We start from the raw sequence: 19,212 nt of genomic DNA, 5'->3' as shown, positions 1-19,212 counted from the left end.
TTTTTACAAAGTGAACTATCATCCCCATTTAATGATCAGTTATTGTTTTCTTATTTCGTGTTCATGTACAAAGTTGTCTTAATGTGGAATGAATCATTATATTCTCTAAGTAAAACTTTTAACATTTTGATATGCAGAAAGCTAAATCGTATTGATGGTAAGCCATTAAATTAGAAAGGTACCACTTGGGAACACTTTGGATAATATAAATTCACTTCTCCGGGTTGTCCTTCTGGAAACTTAGTAGAAACAGAGGATTACTAAAACATTAAATTTTACTAGGCAGACATACAAAACACTTGAGACATATAAGTAAATAACTAAGATAGAATAGAGTCAGATAGGAAGAGGTTATTATGGTCTCAAGTCAATAGGGAGAATACAGTGTAGAGTCAGAAACAGCATCATGTTTTATGGGTGAACTTTGTGTCAGTTGATCTAGGCAGGACTCAGTCTCAGGGTTACTGCTAGTCTCAGCTGAGCTTACACATGCACCTCTAGCTAACTAAGGGGAGGTCGGGGGACCAGCAGATCCGGGATGAACTCAGGAAGGATGATTCTAATCCACGTTTTAAAAAAATATTTATTTATTTATTTATTTAGTTAGTTAGTTAGTAGTTAGTTTCAGGTGTACAAAAGAACATAGTGATTAGACATTTATATATACCTCACGAAGTAATAGCCCCAACAATCTATTACCTGATACTGTACATACAGTTATTACAATATTATTGACTATGTTCTCTATGCTGTACTATATATCCCCGTGACTGTTTTTTAAAATTATAATTGGCATTCAGTATTATTTTCTAATAGTTTCAGGTGTACAGAGTAGTGGTTAGACATTTATATCAGTTATAAATCCCCCCACATTTTTTGCATCTTCCATCTGGGTCATCTGGTTGGCCCAGTCTAGTTTTTCTCACAAAGACAGCAGAGGGCAAGAGAGAGCAAGCAGTCAAGTGCTGTGCGGACTTTGCTTGCATTACGTATGATGACATTCCACTGGTCAAAACAAGTCCCCAGGTTTATCCCAGTGGCAGAGAATTGAACCCTGCCCACAGTGGGGGGAACTGAAAAGTTACATGGCGATGTGTACAAGAAGGGAGGAAGGATTGCAACAATTAAGGCAATTTACCATAGCATGTGTACACTTGAATTTATTAAATTAAATACCAGCAAGGTGTGGGTTTAGTGACAAACCGAAAACTTGTATTAATTCCTTCAGGTTAGTAGGATACACTAAAGCAGCAATTTTCAAACTTTTTAGTAATGTAAAGGTTTTACACTCTTAAATATCATTGAGGACCTCAAAAAGGGTTTGATTTCTATCATGTTTAAATCTATTTATATTTACTGTGTTTGTAATTAAAACTGAATATTAAAATGCATTTATTTATTTATTTTAGAATAGCAATAACAAATCCATTCTACATTATACATTAGCATAAATAATATATTGTTAGGGAAACAAAACTATATTTTCTGAAACAAACAAAAAAAGAATATTTTATATTTGGCAAATCCTTTTACTGTTTGGTTTAATAAAAGATAACTTTTTCTTGTTTGTTTTGTTTTTATATCTGCTTCTGCATTCAACTTCTTGATTTTATTTTTCTTTGTGGAGATCTGAAAAAAAAATGGCCCTCATAAAGATATAAAGTCAGAAAAAGCAGAAGTTGTTTAATAAGCTTTTCAGTTAATTATAAATATTTTTTGATAATGCACTTTGACAAGGGAAAACTTCTTGGGAGTTGTAGTGTGAAATGTGAAACAAATTACTGAACTTACTTTGTTACATTAAAACCCATTGGTTGATTTTGCATTTTGAATAGATCTTTTATCCATGATATGCAACATCAAACATTGGTCATTTGGAAAACAGTGCTTCACTGAGTTGAATATTTTCCAAATATTTACACATTTCATTATATATTTTGAAATTATATATTACTGCTAAGTTCATCAGAAATACCTTTAAATACTGGGAAGGGGTCATATTCATAGAAGTGAATACAAGTTTTCCAAGTTCTAATTTCTCTTGAGAAAATTTTTTTCCATTATAAATAATTACTATGAGTTGTTTTCCTTGAATTGCTAAGTTCATACAATTCATATTATTGCTTATCAGTGTCTCTTCTAGGAAAAAATAATTCTTCATCAAGTAAAATTGGCTGATTCAGCTTGCAACTCAAATAATCTCCTAAATGCATTACTTTGAGACAACCACCTTACTTACGTCAGAAGGTGGTGAAATGTTTTCCACATACTTTCAACATTTAACATTAAAAATATGGCAATATAGGTATTGCAATTTACTATAAATTTATCACTTTTACAGCTTTATCAAGGAGACTTTTAAGTGAAATTATCTTTTTCCCCCTGCATCTGAATGGCTTTGATATGCAATGACTACTTGTATAATTTGGTGCCACAGCTTTGATCTGTGCTAAGGTGCCAACAGTTTTAACCCATCACCACTTTTGCATTATTAGTTCAAATGTCAGCAGCTTGGTGAAGAAGGCAAAGAATGTCTTTATATGATGAAAACTGTTTTGACCTAAGAGGACCTAGGGAATGCCCAGGGTTTTGTGATTTATACTTAGAGAACCACTGCACCAAAGAATAAACCATGTTTATGGTACAGCAGTTTGTCAACGATTTTCTTAAAGATATTTGTACTTACTCTTTTGAATCATTAAGCAAATTTAAAACTTGTTATTATGTTGTCCCCCAGGGTTGTTTTGTTGGCTTTGATCTAGCACATGCAGTTGGAAATGTTGAACTCCACTTACATGACTGGGGAGTCGATTTTGCCTGCTGGTGCTCCTACAAGGTACAAACTAGTTAATATATTTACTTCCTTTTATTCCACATTAGCATTAACCTAAATAAAAAACTAGATAGATGACCAATTTGAATTATTTTAATTACTTTTCTTCAGTTCTTTTATTTGTGTTTTGCTTTTTGTTTTGCTTTGTTTTATTTTAGTTCACTGTAATTATACAATAAAATAATATGATTAAACTCTGGAGTTTCCATCTACTATAGAGTAGTTATTCCTTCAATTTCCTGGCTGCTATAAAAATGTCAGAAGGTTCGGGAAAAAAGCTCCACACTTAAAACTTAATTCAAATTGATTAGGCTCTTAGTTTTTTGATATGTTGTGAAATTTCTACATATGTAAGTGAATTCCTATGGAATCAACTTGGTATTGACATTTAAAGACAATTTAATGAACAGGAAACGTGGAAATGAAACCAATTTTATTTTAATTTAGGTATTTTTAAAATATGACACTTTTATTATTTAAATATGTTTTTGTGACAAAATAATTGAAATGAATGAACTTTGAAATTAGACTTAAGTGGAACTGTTATCTACTAGTTGTGGCAAAATTTGGCTAAAAAAGTAATAGCTAGTTATTCTCAGTTAATAATACTATGTTTCATTTTTTTTCTTTAAAAGAGGTGACCCAAAACTCTGTTTTATATAAATTCTTAAATAATCACACATTTTGAACTGGTCAAAAGCTGGTTTCATAACAGAAAAGTCTGATTGCATTGCTTATTCTTGTCATATATTCAGATAAACTCATACAATTTAATTTATTTTTAATCCAGTATTTAAATTCAGGAGCAGGAGGTCTTGGTGGTGCCTTTGTCCATGAAAAGCACACCCATACAATTAAACCTGCGTGAGTACCAAAGATCTTCTTTCATGAGTAATAAATTAATTTGCATCAGTAATATGCTAAATTTATATAAATTCTTTAAGATGCTAGACATTAAAAATTTGGATTGATTATAATTATTTTACTACTGTATTAACAATGATGTGCTTTATCATAAATAAATGCTATCCAAAGAGTTCAGTTGGTTGAACAAGAAATTTAATCATAAAAAGGGAAACTTCAATGCTAAAAATGAGTCACTGTAATCATGTAGACAGATGGCTTAATGCAAAAAGACTACTTCATTTTTTTCTCAAAAATCAGACTTTAGGAAATTTCAGATTTCTCACATTGATGCATAAATCAAAGGCAAACAGAGATGTGCCTAATAGAGCCTTAAATGTGGTATGATATTATTAAAATCACATCTACCTCTAAAGCTAGAAACATAATATGATGGTCTTTTAAGGACTATTTTCTGTCTTAAAAGATTTTATAATCCATGAAAACTGAAGAAGCTGAACACTGAACAACAGACTGACTACATAAAAAGCAATACTTTTCTATTTTACATAACTTCCTTCATTTTTTTAGAGTACATGTAAATGCAAATGTAATACACCAAGAAATTTACACATTTTTATTTGACTGGGGAACTCATAGTGTTTCTTCTACTTTTATCTGGTATGGAGATAAAGAAATAATATTCTAGGAAAAAAGAACCTTTTATAGTTGTTATATTAGACTATGCATGACAAGAAGACTGTCTCTGTCTAGACTCTTAATAAGTAATAAAATATGTTTGATTAGTTTTCTGAATCTTCTCAGCCACTGTTTGAGTGGTATAATCTTTATAAGAAATGAATTTGAATTAGTAATAAAGCTTGGAGCACCTCACATTTCTGAGTTTCTACACATATTAATATTAGAAATTTAAGATGATTTTCTGTAGTTCATTTAATCATATCTGAAAATTCTTCAAGATTTTAAAGTTTTAAAATTAGAGCATGTTCTTTAGACAGGTATTTTGTAAGGCTGACATCCCCTTCTAATAGTTGTCAGTACATTAGATTTTTCACCATGTCCCAAAATCTCTGAAAAAAATATAAAGGATATATTATTTTATAGGAATACCATGCATATTTTAAAAGTTCTCTTTTTCGTTTTTTGCAAACATCACTGAAAATGTTTTACCTAGCATATTTGTTTTCCATATAGAAGGTATATAAAATATTGCTGGGTTTTGTGTGAAGATTCACCACCTTGACCACTTCCCACTCTCGACTTATTTAAATTGTAATAGAGGATCTGATGTATTAATAGAGGATCTAATATATCAACCCAAAGGGCAAGCTAGTGGGGGTAGCATGGGGTGTTGTAAGTAATCTACACAAATTGGAGAGAATACAAGTGTTAACAGTTAAGCTCTGGTCTTAGATTACCTGTCTATTGTTCTTGAGGTTTCTTTCACCAGTACTTGTCCTTTATGGGTGAGGAGCAGGAGAGGGTAAAGGGGTTGTAGTGTGCATACACGTGCCTCATCTTGTAGAATCTCAGGATCCTCTAGATCAGCGGTTCTCAACTTGTGGGTCGCGACCCCTTTGGGGGTCAAATGACCCTTTCACAGGGGTCGCCTGAGACCATCGGAAAACAAAAAGATATTTACATTGGGATTCATAACAGTAGCAAAATTACAGTTAGAGAGTAGCAACGAAAATAATTTGATGGTTGGGGGTCACCACAACATGAGGAACTGTATTAAGAGGTCGCGGGATTAGGAAGGTTGAGAACCGCTGCCTAGATGCTGGAATTGTTAAGTCTGTGTTCCCAGGAGAAAGACCACTGAGGCAGGTAAGACTCACATTCCAGTTGGACCACTCGCTGGTCCACAACCTGAAAAATGTTTCTTGCCATCTCAATGTTCTAGTCTCTAAATAAAGACAATAACAGCATCTATCTCATAGGCCATTATTGGGAGAATACAGTGGGATGATGCATGTAAGCGTCAAGCACAGCCCCTAAAGCATTACATATGACCCATACCTGTAGGCTAAGTACTTTGTTGCCTCACTGTGACGTTGTATTTTTAACTTATAGATATTTGCCTAGCATGAATCATTTCTTTCAAGCAGAAAACACAGACCCAAAGTTTATGTTTTGTGACCTTAGGACATTAAACAGCTTTTCCCTATCACCAAGCTCATTTCAGAGGCCTTTGGCAGATTGACTGTGGAAGTCTCCATTCCTTGAATTCTCTCTGTTGCCAGCCTTACCATCTTACTTCTCTCACTAATTAATGAGTTGAATGAGATATTTGTGCATGTTCATGTTACATTTGTACCAGAACCGTGTTTTTAACTTTTTTGAAAATTATAAATTATTGACTATCGTCGCATTGTAACTATCTGGCTTTGGAAATTTACAAGACTCAAATCAGGCTTGACTCGTGAAGCCCTCCTTTGGGAAACCCTGGTCGTCGTTGTTGTTAAAGCTTTTTTATGTGATGTCAGAATGACTAATTACAATGGTGCCAACTTCTCTCCTATAGTGGAATGTAACTGAGTGATGTTGCAAACTTTGTTGCTTAAAAATGGGTGACATCTAGTGGCCAATCATGTTATTTCAAATAAATACTATCCGAATAGCATTTCTTTTCCTGATCTAGTCATTCATGCTTTAGCAAGTATTTTTAAAGTGTGTGTATATATATATTTTAAGTTATTTTTTATTTTATATCATTTGACTACGTATTTATAGTTCAATAATTGTGTAGTGAAAACCTTTGAAAAAGATGTATAACAGGATGAAGGTGGAAGTCAAGGTGAGGGGTATTCTAGGTGCATGGTTAAACAGCACACGTAAATGTTCATTGAGGCTGGGAAGGAATGCTACTGTGTTTGGCCCACCTGCTGTAAAGGGTGGATCTCAGGATACGTAATAGCCCTGAATTCTATAAGTTTAGTATTCAGAATGTAATTCTGAAATATCTTTTATATGATGTTTCTATTAGCAACTGATAAATTACATATCTACCAAGATATTTCCTTTTATTTTATTATTTTATTTTTTTGGTTTAAATAGTCATTTCGGCCATTGTTCAAAACTGATGAACTAAGACTTTTTCCAAGAACACTTTGCCAATAAAGAGAATGAGTAGAGGTCAGAGTCAATCAACTGTGTTAAGCCTCATAAGTGAAGCTGTTATTCTCACCTAGAATTTGACCTTTTCTTAGTTTATCATCACTATTTCTCATCCCAGTGTCATATGCTAAACCTTGTCTGTAGCTAAGAATTATACTAAATTAGGACTGATTGTGAGTTCAGACCACCTTTTGTCTTTTGCTTTAGAGCTGACTTCAATTCAGTCTATAAAATTTGTGATTATTGTTCTGAGATATGAAGGGAAATACTTTTAATTGTAAGAACTTGACAATCAGAAATGTATCACTAAAAAAAGTACTTAGATGTCTTTGAATTTTTCTTTTTAACTTTATCAATGTTGACTTTTCTGGTACAGTTTAGATAAATACTTAACCTTTTGATTTTAGTGGTTTCGAAGATATCTGAAGCCCATAAAAAGATTTTTCGGTAAGAGCCCATACACTACAATTCAAGATTCAATCCCCATGCCACACATTTTTTTTTAAAGAGAGTCTAGCATGAATACAGAAATGAACATATGAGCTATTAAGATTCTTTTTATCATTTACTTTTTTACCATGTCCTATGAAATCATACATACTGGAAAACTGCTATTCCTCACTTTCCATGCCGATGCAACAAACCTCCAAATGTTCCCATTTAGTAGATCTCTTGAGTGCTCATTTCTCCTGGAAATTTTTTTAAGCTTTCTCAGTGGCCAAGAATGGGGCCAAGTCATAATTTTTATGAAAATGCTGGAATTTCAAATCATGCCAACACATTTCCATAATCAACTAGAGGTGTTTGATTGAAGGCTTTAAATAAGGATGACATTTTAAAGGCTTTATTGAGGGCTTGAGTCATCTCATTTATTACAATAAGTAATTTCCAGGCTAAAAAGAACCAACCGAAGAGGCTGGCTGACTTCAATGCATGGTTAAGGTGAATTTTAGAAGTCAGAAATGTAGGTTATTATTGTCATTTGGCAACCTGAAAAAAAAAAAGTAGACACATCAAACAATGTTAAAAAATGTATAAGAAAAGATAAAAATAAGCATAAAATATGTGGCAAAAAAAAATTTTAAAAATTGTAAGCTCATGCCATTCTTGGCCTAACTATACAATTAATGTTATATGGGGAGAACACCTAATGCATTCTTTTTCTGGGCAATGCTGATTTGATTTATTTGATTCCACATACTTCTTCAGGAAATGCTGGAGAATGCCATAGCCCAAAAGTTATCTATAATTTAAAACTCTTTAGTATTTTAGCGATCCTTCTCACTTACTACTTACCACATCCTTGTTTATTGCCTGAATGAAATCTCCTTGTTAAAGACTGAGAGAATGAGGAAGTATACATGGCAGTAGCAAGGCATGTGAATTCGAAAGACTCCAGATGCTTTCAACTGAGATAGACCAATATCAGTAGATTTCTAAGTGAGAATTTTCACAGAATCTCTAGTTGAGACATGACCTAGCCCTCCCAGGCCATCTGTTCTACCTATTTCATATGTTACTGGAATTCAGTGTTCAGTACTAATATGGATGATTTCTCAGCCACAACCACTTGACCTCTCAGCCACATTAGGTATACTTAGCCATTCACTTTCTCATTCATTGTTTACTTCCCACAGTACTAAGCTTCCAGCGTACCATTTTCTCTTGCTTCTTTTACCAATGTATGTGATTATTCTTCTTTATTTTACAAGGTTTACTCTGTCACCATTTCATTGATTCTCTCAATGCCTCAAAACTTGGTCTTCTTGCCCAGGAGTATCTCATCCACAGTCATGATTTCAACAATTGACATTTGTAGAGGACTCCAATTTGTATTTCCAGCTTTACCACTTGTTTACTTTTAGCCCTTATTTTCAGCTGATTTCAAATTGCAAGAGTTTCTGATTATCAAAGCATTACCCCAGTCCTCAAAGATGCATGGTAATGTAGGAAAGCGAAAATTGTCATGATAGGATATATTCACCCATAAACTACCCACTTATAAAACTAGCCCTATTTAACACCTTTTCCTATTTAGTGTTAACATTTATCTCTATGAATAATTATTTTTAAAAACCCTGGTTACTTGCTAATTATAGAATGTTATAAATATCAAGTAACACAATGAAAACACAATGAAAATGGGTTGCAAAGTAAATTTTTTCAACAGATTCAGGATTTCATGATGCAAGTGATGCTGAAGAACTGCTGAATCACAAAATCATGGACAATGAGAATCTTTCAGAGTTAGGATCATTAATAGATGAAGGAGAGGAAATTAGACACGGTCCTTCAAAAGCAAATGAATTGAATATCAGAGATTAAAAAGAAAAGATGACTGCTTCAAAAACTTTTGTAGAAATGATCATCTTTATTTTCATGTTGAAAAAGTTAAATGTAATATAAGACATTATATTTTGCTATGATAACATTTTTCAAAATTCACCAAAGAATCAAAACTAGATTTATTATTTATTTTTTAATAGTTAGCATATTATAATTTTAATCTAAGTATTGCAAAATTATAAGTTCAAATTTTTATATAATGTTAAATTCTTCTTCAAGAGCAACTCAATCAAATATTTTATTTTTTTCTATTAGTTACTAAAAAGTATGGTTGCAGGTTTAAAATGGATTTACATTAAATAGCTTTTTTCCAGTGTTTCACTTGTCATCAAATAAAGAGAACTTCCAATTTATCCATATACCTTTCTAATCTCAGAAATTAAACATGGTGAAACTTCCATCTTATCTTACTCCAAGAAAGTACTCTTTCTAAGGTGCTTATTGCTTTATCATGTAAAGAGAATGATTTTGAGTCAAGTAAGGAGACATGAACAAATATAACCAACAAACATTTTTGTACAGAAGACTTTCATAAATGGAAATAAATATAGGCTATTGCCTATGATTTTAAAATCTTACAGTGCATTAGGAGATACCATTTCAATAGCCAAATAAATATTTAAATAACAAGTAACACAAAGTTAGAATATATGCCACAATGCAACCGCTTAATAATTGCTAGGTGAATTCTCAGACACTGCCATAGTAGCTGTGGAGGGATATATGACTTTAACTTAGAGCAGTTTCAAAAATTTTGAGCAAGGCAGTAGAGAAACTTACAGATATGAATCCTCTGCAAAATGGAATGCTGTGTTAACTAAGTGAATAAATTTACTGTTACTCTGAAAGCTGAAATTGTTGCCTATGAGAGAGATTTCACTGGATTAGTTTCATAAATTTAAGGGAGTATAAAGAAGAAGAAAGAATTACTTAAATGACATTTCTTAAAGGGATATGTCAAGTGATCTTTTCCTTTTTATACTCGACAGTAAAATTTTTATAGTATCTGAGTTATTGACTTAACATTTAAATGTATGCCTCGTATCATAAAATTGCTCTTTATCCTTATTCTACAATATTTTAGAAATTATAAACAGTGGTAAAATCGAGTTTGCTTCATGCTTTCACTTAGTTCCAAAGCCACGCTCCTGGGCTGGGTTATACCTACCGTAACTCTTACTCTCCAAATTCTCACTTGTAGGAATCCAAAAGAAGGCAAATTAATTGAAGAAAACTCATCTATAGAATCATGACATATAACCTACACATATCTTCATTTGAAGACCATTTTAGATCAATAACTCTAAAAGTATCCCTCACCTTCTTGTCTTGACAGTTTTTATTAGGCAAAATTGACCAGATAATTTTCATGTGTGATGAATTTAAGCTGTGATCATAAAAATAATATTTATGCACTGAGGAGTGATGACCACAGTTAAAAATAAATTCGGTAAAAAAATCTAATTTTTTTAACTCAAAAGATAAAGTAATCTTGGCTCTTAAAAGAAAACTGAAATAGTAATTATCAGTATAAAAAGATAAATTAAAGCCATGGTTGCTTACAAATCACTACTCTCAGATAATGATGACATAATCATTAATTTTGGAAAATTGAAGTCTTTTGAAACCTCAAAGTTTATTTTCTCTTCTAAAATGTCTATCTAGTGTCTCTGAAGATATACGAGGTCAATGAACCTTTCAGATACAAAAAGTTAAACTTGTCAAAGAGCTTCAGCTCTTGTTTTAATTGTTTCAAGTTTTATCTCTAAAGTAACCTTTGAAATCTGTATTTAAAAAAAAAAATTCACCATGAAGAGCAATTGCTAAACCTTGATTTGTTCTTGTTGAGAAAATGCATGTGTCCATCAGGCTCTTTACGATTGCCAAAGCAGCCATGGTGCAACGACATATCCTGTGTGGGGCACGATGGACAACTGCTCATCACACACAGATCTGCTGAGTCCTGGTGCTTCTGGATTGGGGTAGGCTGTCACACACCACAAGCACACTTGTAATACCTTACTCAGAAGAAAGGTCTGAACCCCTCTGATCCATTTTCTCTTTGTTCACTTGTTTTTTCCTCTACTCCAGAGGAGAGGATTCAATTGAATGGGCATTATTCTTTTCTCTAGAGTCGAGGTCTGGCTTTGTCATGACCTGTACATGTATAGATAGCTTGCTTTAGTTCTGTATCAGTCCCTGCTCCAATCAGCTTTGGTCAAGGTCACAGAAGGTTTGGCACAAGCCATGGAAACTTAGGCAGAAAAACGGCTATTTGACTCTTTTATTTTTTAAGGAGCCTGCTTGAAAAATAATTCTAAATTAATTATAAATGTCTTGAGTACAAGGACATTGTCCTTTTGATCTTTCTTTACTTCCGTAATCCAAGATGCCCAAGAAAATATGTTTTAAAACTTTGTTGTTGAATATATAGCTCTTTCTTTACTCTCAGCATAATAGACAAACCATCTTCTAGCATATGGAAGCAGTTCTACTTTGCAAGTTATTCTGAAGGGGGTATGATTTGCAAAATACTGTCAAATTAAATATGTATTTCCATATGCTTCTACAAAGACCAAATATGCCCATGAAAACTAGTTGCAGACAACTTAAAAAAAATCCTTCATAAGTATTTTAATCAACATTGCAAATTTTTTTTAATGTCCTAAATTCAGATGTATTCTCTTTGTTTTGGGGCTTGTAACATCAATAGTACCTCAAAGGACTATAAACCAATATTTCAAAATAATAATATATTTCAAGAAAGCATATGCCGAAAGTTTTCAGAGGCTTTATTTGTTAATAAAGATTTCATGCAAAGACAATATTGACTTAGCTCTTATAAGGACAACATATTATTCTGGAACTTCAGGAAACAATTTTCATTAACTAAAACTCATGATATCAAGGAATGTTGTTGTTGTTTTTTAATAACTATGGTTATCACTCTGTTAGCTCCCTGGACATATTTGAACAAGCCTCCTGTTGAGTAAGATTTGAAGATGTAATTGAATATATAACAGAACCAACTGAAGCACTCTATCTTAGATGAGCGGGCAAATGAGAGAAGAAAAAGGAATTAAACTTGGTGATACCTCCTCAAACTACCTTTCAGAGTAGTGTTAAATCACTTTACATAGAACAGAGCAGAGAAGCTGTGAATAGATGGATTTTTTTTTTTTTTTAGAAAATTGGAATTGAACATCTTTACTAAGCTTGAGTTGGTAATATTCTACCAGCTTTCTAATACCATGGCTGTGCCAAGCCTTATAATTATCATGTTTGGGGACTAGTTGCTAGTATCAAGGGATGAATGTAAAATTTACAGGCTGAAACAACTTATTTTGACAATTTTTCAAGATTTTTATTTGTCATTAGCACTTTTGAATATATTTCAGTCACTTAGCCCTGCTATTACTTTTCCTACCCATGCGTGGGTCACCAGCTCCCTAGATTTAGACTGCCCGTGCTCTGTGTCTCTTTTTCAGTTGGGTTTTTTTGGAGGCCTCTTATTACAGTTTATATGTACTGTTTTCTCTGATCCTTCTTCCTATGTACTCCACCTTCCCTATATAACAGTCTCTGAACTACTCTTGTTTTTGGATTCCAATATCGACTTGAACTGTAGCAACTGGGTTTCTGTTTCCCAAGCCTTTCTTCTCACTCTGTAGGGTTCTTTGGCAGCATTAACGCCCTACAGTGAGGGATGACCTAAAAACTTGACAGAAAGACTTATGTACCCATGCAACCATGCCCAAATCCTACCAAACTGATCTTACTTTTCTGTGGGCAGGGTTTTAGTACACTCAAACGCATCCTTTTTTTGCATTTGGTTATCCAAATTGGATTGATTGGCTAGAAAGACTGTCAGCAGAGGCTGGAAGAAACACTTTTACAAATGATAGATGAAAATAGAACTTGGAACAACCAAAAAGGAAGAACAGAAAAGAAGTTAATGTTTAGGAAAATACATTGTTTAGGAAAAGAAGTTAATATTTTCACTGAACAGTGTGGAAAATTTTTGATTTCTAATCCTTGAAGAAACAGCTGCAAAATGCCTCTGTATGACATTTTGCACTTATTTAAAAATATTTACTGAGCATCTGTTATATTCCAGGCAATTTTTAAAGTGTTTGGGGTGTATGGACAAAGAAAGCAAAGATTTCTGCCCTCAGAAAGTTTACTTTAAGCAAGAAAGGATAAACTATACACATAAAGAGAAAAAAAATTTTTTTGAAGTTGATAGGTCCTATGGACAAATGGAAAAGTAGGACAGAAGAAGGAGGTATTGGAATACTCTATGCAGGGTTTTTGGCAAGGTACAGCATTAAAAAGGCATTCAGGAGGGCCGGTCGAGTGGCTCAGTTGGTTAAGAGTTCGCTCAAGATTACGAGCTGTGAGCAACAGCGGTATGAGTCCCAGCCCCAGCTGAGCTGCCCCTGAGCTGCCAACAGATGGCAGGATGGCTCAGCTAAAAAAAAAAAAAAAAAGTCACTCAGGAAAGTCCACATTGGGAAAATAAGATGAGGATGCAGAGGTGAGGTAGGAGGAGATGGCCAAGTTGTTACCTGGTGAAGAGAGTTCCAAACAGAGTGACTATTTTATCAAAGGCTCCATGACAGGAGTGTGTTTTGAGTGTTTGAGGGACAGTAAGAAGGCCCCCATGGCTGGAATACATTCAGCAAACTGGAGATTAGTAGATAAAATTAGAGAGATAAAGGGGTTCATAAAATGCAGGCCCTTATAAGGCAATATAAAGATTTGGCAGCCATTGCCCATTTTTCCATAAAAATGACAGGACAGCTCAACTTAAAATGATCACTCTGAATGGCTTTGTTGAGAAGAGTCTGTAAGAGGGTGAGGGTGGATTTTGAAAGACCTGCTGGGGAACCATAACGGGAAGCAGGCAAGAAGTGATAATTCAAAGAAGAGGAATAGCAGAGGAAGTGATGGGAAGGTGTAGGATTCTGGATCTATTATAAAAGATAGCTTGCAGTACTCTAAAGGAGATCAAGAACAGAAACATGAATGCCATGTACAGCTGTATGAACAGAAGTATGTTGCTCACTCCCTAAAATATGGTGATGCAAATGAGATGAAGAAAGCAGGACAGACTTATTCGGGAATTTAATCAAGAGGACACAGAGAAATGTTTAGATAGAGGGACAAGAATGAGGGGAGAGTCAAAGGTTAATTTGATGTTTGGCAAAAGGATGCTAAATCATTAATTAAATGCATACAGTTATTTCATGTATCAACTAAAAAAATACTTCTTGAGCATCTACTATAAGCAGAAACAGCATGCAAAGCATTAGAAATACAGGCATCAGTGAGCTCCTGTTGTCCTCAAACTTACCATTCAATATGAACAGTGAAAACAAAGAGCGAGGTTAGAAACTCCTTTGCTGAGGAGGCAATATTTGAGCTGATAGAGAAATCCTCCTAACTCTTAGTCAGAATAAAGGGCAACAGGTAGTTGTGGGGTATTCCAGGTAGGGTGGTTTTACGTACATCCCAATCGGAGGCCAAGACATTGAAGTCTTTGTGTTTTGAGGAAGTTTAGATTTCACCTTAAAGACAAAGAGGAGCCATTGACTGTTTATGTGGAACAAAATTTAGGTCCCTCACCTCACCATGTCTTGGATTGCTCCTGGGGAAAAAAAAAAAATAGTTAGGCCTGGGAGATCTCTAAGGCTTCCCTTTCAGATTTTAAACTCTCTGATTCTCAAGTGATGAAAATGAAGCATCAGAATAAGGTAAATTGCTGGGAGGGATAGCTCAGAATCTAAAATAAACTTGATGGAAATCTGTGTGTCATTGACTATGTTGATGGTTTTGGTGACCATCTTCCCCTCCACCTTTTTTGTAAGAGGTGGACGCAATAAAGTACAATAAGTGCAGATAATTTGTAACAAACTTTACTATAACTTTCGCATCTTCTTTCTTCTCTCAAGTATGAAAATGTCCAGTTACATATTTCTTAAAGTTCAGCTGCCCAAATTTGTATTATTTAAATTAAGAATATATAAAAGCTATTTGAATGAATAAATGTCTCACTACTTTCTGAATAAAACAGCCTTTGTGGAAATTTTGATTTTGTGAAATATGATTATCGATGAGCGTCTAAGTAGTATACTTTTACTTGAGGTTAGGTTAGAAAGGACATTAGGCTGTAAGATGATAGACATTCAAAGCTATCCCTAACTGCTATTACAGATTTTAAGGCGATACAATTATGCTGTATCCCAAATGTTCCACATTTTTGTAATACTATAACTGTCTGATTAAACACATTTTTTGAAACCATGACAGCAGTAAGACATTTAGTTCTAAGTTGTGACCTTAAGAAAGAGAGAGTGAGGAGAAGGAAAGAGAAGAGAAAGGAAAGAGGAAGATGAAAAGGAAATGAAAAAAACAAAAAACAAAAAAACTTACTTCCAGTCAGGTTCATATTCCTAAGTGCAGACTTAAATTATTAAATGTATGGTGATACATTTTCAAATTAAAGGGCATCATAAAATCAGTCTTTTATGCAAATGCATCTTCTCAGAAAAGACTGTGATCTTATTTCTTTATACGAGTATGTTGGATTTTGCTTCAGTCATCAACCACATATTTAACACAGGCTAAGAAAACTGGGATAACTTGTTTTGTTTCATTTTGGTAAGGTATGGGGTGAGGTAAAAGGTTTTCAGAATAAGTTAAATTAATTCAGTGCATGAAATATTTAGGGCTTTATACTGGAGGTTCTGCCACTAAAGGCTTGTTAAGGAGATCAAGGAGAGTTTGGATATTTCATTTTATAATGCTTAGCATCCAAAATCTTGTAAGTGGATCCCTGGTGGCTTTCTCTTACTGGATCTGAATATCATGCCTCAAGCTGCCTTTATAATAAATGATGCTTTCCATTTGATTATACTTACTTGAAATTCTTTTTAGGAAATTTATGATCTTCAAAGAACACAAAACGTATTGAAATCTTTACTTGTTATTACTTATTGGATCTCTTCCAACACCTTCTCTCAAACTTCTGTTAATATCTTCATTCTAAGGAAATTAACTCTCTCCTTGATTTTTGATGGCAAAAGATTCAAATTTCTAGTCCAAGTTTGATGAGATTGCATCTTAATTGTTGTTCATATTCAGTTTGTAGGAATGATTTATGAGCTTGTTGTGATAATAGCTACTTATAAACTAATTTAATGGTTTTTAATTTTACTTCATTAACTTTAGAATATTTGTGTTTTAGAATTCCTGCCAAGATTTCATTTAGATTATATTTCTATTGTATTTTAATTTTACCTTTCCTTTGTTCCAAGTGGCGGGATCTTAAAATGAATTTAACTTTCCCCTAGGTTCTTGATGACGTATTTTGAGTTTGAATGAAGAATTTCTGAAACAATAATTTCTTTATTTGACTTTAAATGGCCCTTTATCCATTTGTAAAGACTTCAAGGCATAATATCTTAGTGATCTGCTTACCCAAGTTCCTTAATTTAGATGCCTAGGTTTATGCACTTTGAAGAAGAGACACTGACTATAGGAATTATAAAAGAACAGACAAAATCAAAAGAACAGTTTTTAAGGGGAAGAAAAAGCATTGTATGTAAAGAATGTCACTGTCATCTAGCTTGGCATTCTGCCAGCTCGGAAACTTAAGGGCTGCGTTTAAGTAACCTGGGGAGTATTGTTTGTATAGAATCTCTGATTCATTTTTTAAAAAATCTGCCCCTTGGTGATTTTGCATTTGTTTTTGAATATCCTTGGTCATTGCACATTTGGTCTTCAAAGACTAATAATTGTGTTATCTTAAGCTATTTATTGAGTGTCTTAGAACGTCAATTTCCCCAACTGTGTAATAAAGATAATAATAGTATCTACTTCATGGGATTATTTTGAAGATGAAGTGATTGCTTAGAACAGTGCCTGACTCATAACAAAAGCTCAACTAACATTTGTTTTTGTTGCTCTCAAAATTATTAAAACTACAAGAACCCAATCAGAAAAAACCTACATATCCCTAAGTTAAACTGATTTGACTATTTTTATAAAACATTTGCTAAATGTTTGAGGAGTCAATTACCTAGACTCATATTCACTTTCTATCAATAGGAAGATTATATGGGGAACAGACTTCATCTAATGCATTATTTTAGTAAATAGGATTCTGTTTTCCTTTCTTATTTTATTTAAATGAATAATGTTTTTCATATGTTTAATCTAGTTACGGTAAGAGTTATATTAATATGGGCTTTTATATTAAAAATATACCATTGATATTGTTTTTCATAAAAATATCCAAATAACCTGAAAAATGTCAGACATTAAGGAAGAGATCTAAAGACTTTTTAACTTCACAAGGAGTTATAGGTAAAAATAAATTTTAATAAGATTAAAATGTCACTGTCTTATTATAATGCTCCATTTAAGTGATTACATTTCTTTTTATCAAGTGAAAATGTAGAGCAATTAATTTTGAAAACTTGCAATTATTTCCAGAAGAAATAACATTTAGAATTTCATTTAGATTAAAGATAGCAACAATGATTAAAAGAACATGGTAATTATTAATACTTTATATAAGAATACAGATGCAAAGGAAGAAAAACATCATGAAAAATCAGTGACAGTTTGAAACAGTTAACCCCTACTGGCCCTAGGACTCTGAAGCACATAAAACACAGAATATCTTTCCTAATTTTCTTAATGGCAAATGGCAGAAAACAGTAAAAGAGTTTGTATTTATGATTTATTGAATTATTCTGATGAATATTTTCTTCGAGTAATTGCTTTGGTCACGGAATTCAATGACATTACTCTCACCTATTAGATAGACTTCAGTGGCATGACATATAGAAAATTATATTATCTTCCTGCCCCTGGAGTACTCTGACCCCACTTACTACTAGTGATTGGGGAATTACGGTATAAATAGTCTCTATAAAGAGCTGTTATTTCCTTCCATTTCTCTTACTCTACTTTTCTTCTTTTAATAAACTCAGTATTCATGTGGATGAAACTGAAACTCCCCGTTTTCCTGAGTCTCTGGTTTCATTTTTTTCAGGGTTTCAATCCACCCAATGTCTCACCCCTAATAGAATATGTCAGAAATGCTATCTTACTGGATATTGTGTAATATCAGATGTCTAGGTTTGAGTCCATTTTCCATCTCTCAATTCTTTCCACCCCACTATGCCCTGTGGATTCTTGCTTCTTGATGAAGAGTCACAGGTCCCACCTGTAGTTAAGAGGGAACAGGTCACTCAAAGGCATGAACACCTAGAGGCAGAGGTGGAGGGGTTCTGGTCCACCCTTTTGTTGAATAGATATTTGTTTAATGAGTCCCTACCCCCAGATGCACCTTGTGGTCAGGGATCACTTCTTTTTAAGCTCACTTTTGTGTTGTCTTTATCTCATTCCTAGCAAAGTGTCTCATTAACTATTTTTGAAGAATTAATGAATAAAATATCGAAAAACCCTAATGAGCCTCAAAAAAGGAAGGTAATTTAAATAGGAACATAAACAATAGAAACAGAGTCACTAAAAGCAAGTATCAACTCTACTCTAACTTCCATTAAACTACTTTATGCAGGTTCACTTTTAACTTCTGTTCTTCCACTCAGTTTCAGGGACTGAGCATCTCAGATTCTACTCGCTTATTGACTTGTTAAGATACTCACTTTGAGCACCTTCCTTCAACTTCCGTCTGATAATTCCATCTCAACCACAGCTTTCTGTTTTGGGTCAGTGTTCCTGCTTACTCAGCAGGATATGGGCTAAACTAGTTATGCTTCTCTGGATGACAGTCCACTTCTGGAAGTGTTATGTTTCTCGACTCTAAAATTCTGGAAATATTACCTACCTCAGCGTGTTGTTGCAAAGATTATATGAGATGACATGAAACTGTCATGGCCATTTCACTGCAAACATATTTTAGTTTCCATCCTTTTTTTCTTTAGAAGTTTGCTGTGCAAAAGCTTTGATCAACCATGTCTTCTAAATAAGATTTCCTATTGGCACGAGAATCAATAATTTGATTAGCTAAACAACCC

At 33.5% G+C, this 19,212-nt stretch overlaps 1 protein-coding gene across 1 annotated transcript in view; it reads left to right on the top strand.

The window, feature by feature from the left end:
• KYNU (kynureninase) overlaps positions 1-19,212 on the top strand; it is a 92,731-nt gene that overhangs the window by 52,633 nt on the left and 20,886 nt on the right. Inside the window, exons 9-10 of the mRNA XM_019634081.1 lie at positions 2,738-2,836; positions 3,624-3,697. Coding sequence (XP_019489626.1) covers positions 2,738-2,836; positions 3,624-3,697 — 173 coding nt within the window. The remainder of the gene's footprint in view (positions 1-2,737; positions 2,837-3,623; positions 3,698-19,212) is intronic.

The sequence above is a fragment of the Hipposideros armiger genome, unplaced genomic scaffold (assembly GCF_001890085.2).
Source record: "Hipposideros armiger isolate ML-2016 unplaced genomic scaffold, ASM189008v1 scaffold_1495, whole genome shotgun sequence".
Taxonomy (NCBI): Eukaryota; Metazoa; Chordata; class Mammalia; order Chiroptera; family Hipposideridae; genus Hipposideros; species Hipposideros armiger.
This window is presented reverse-complemented; position numbering and strand designations above follow the sequence as displayed.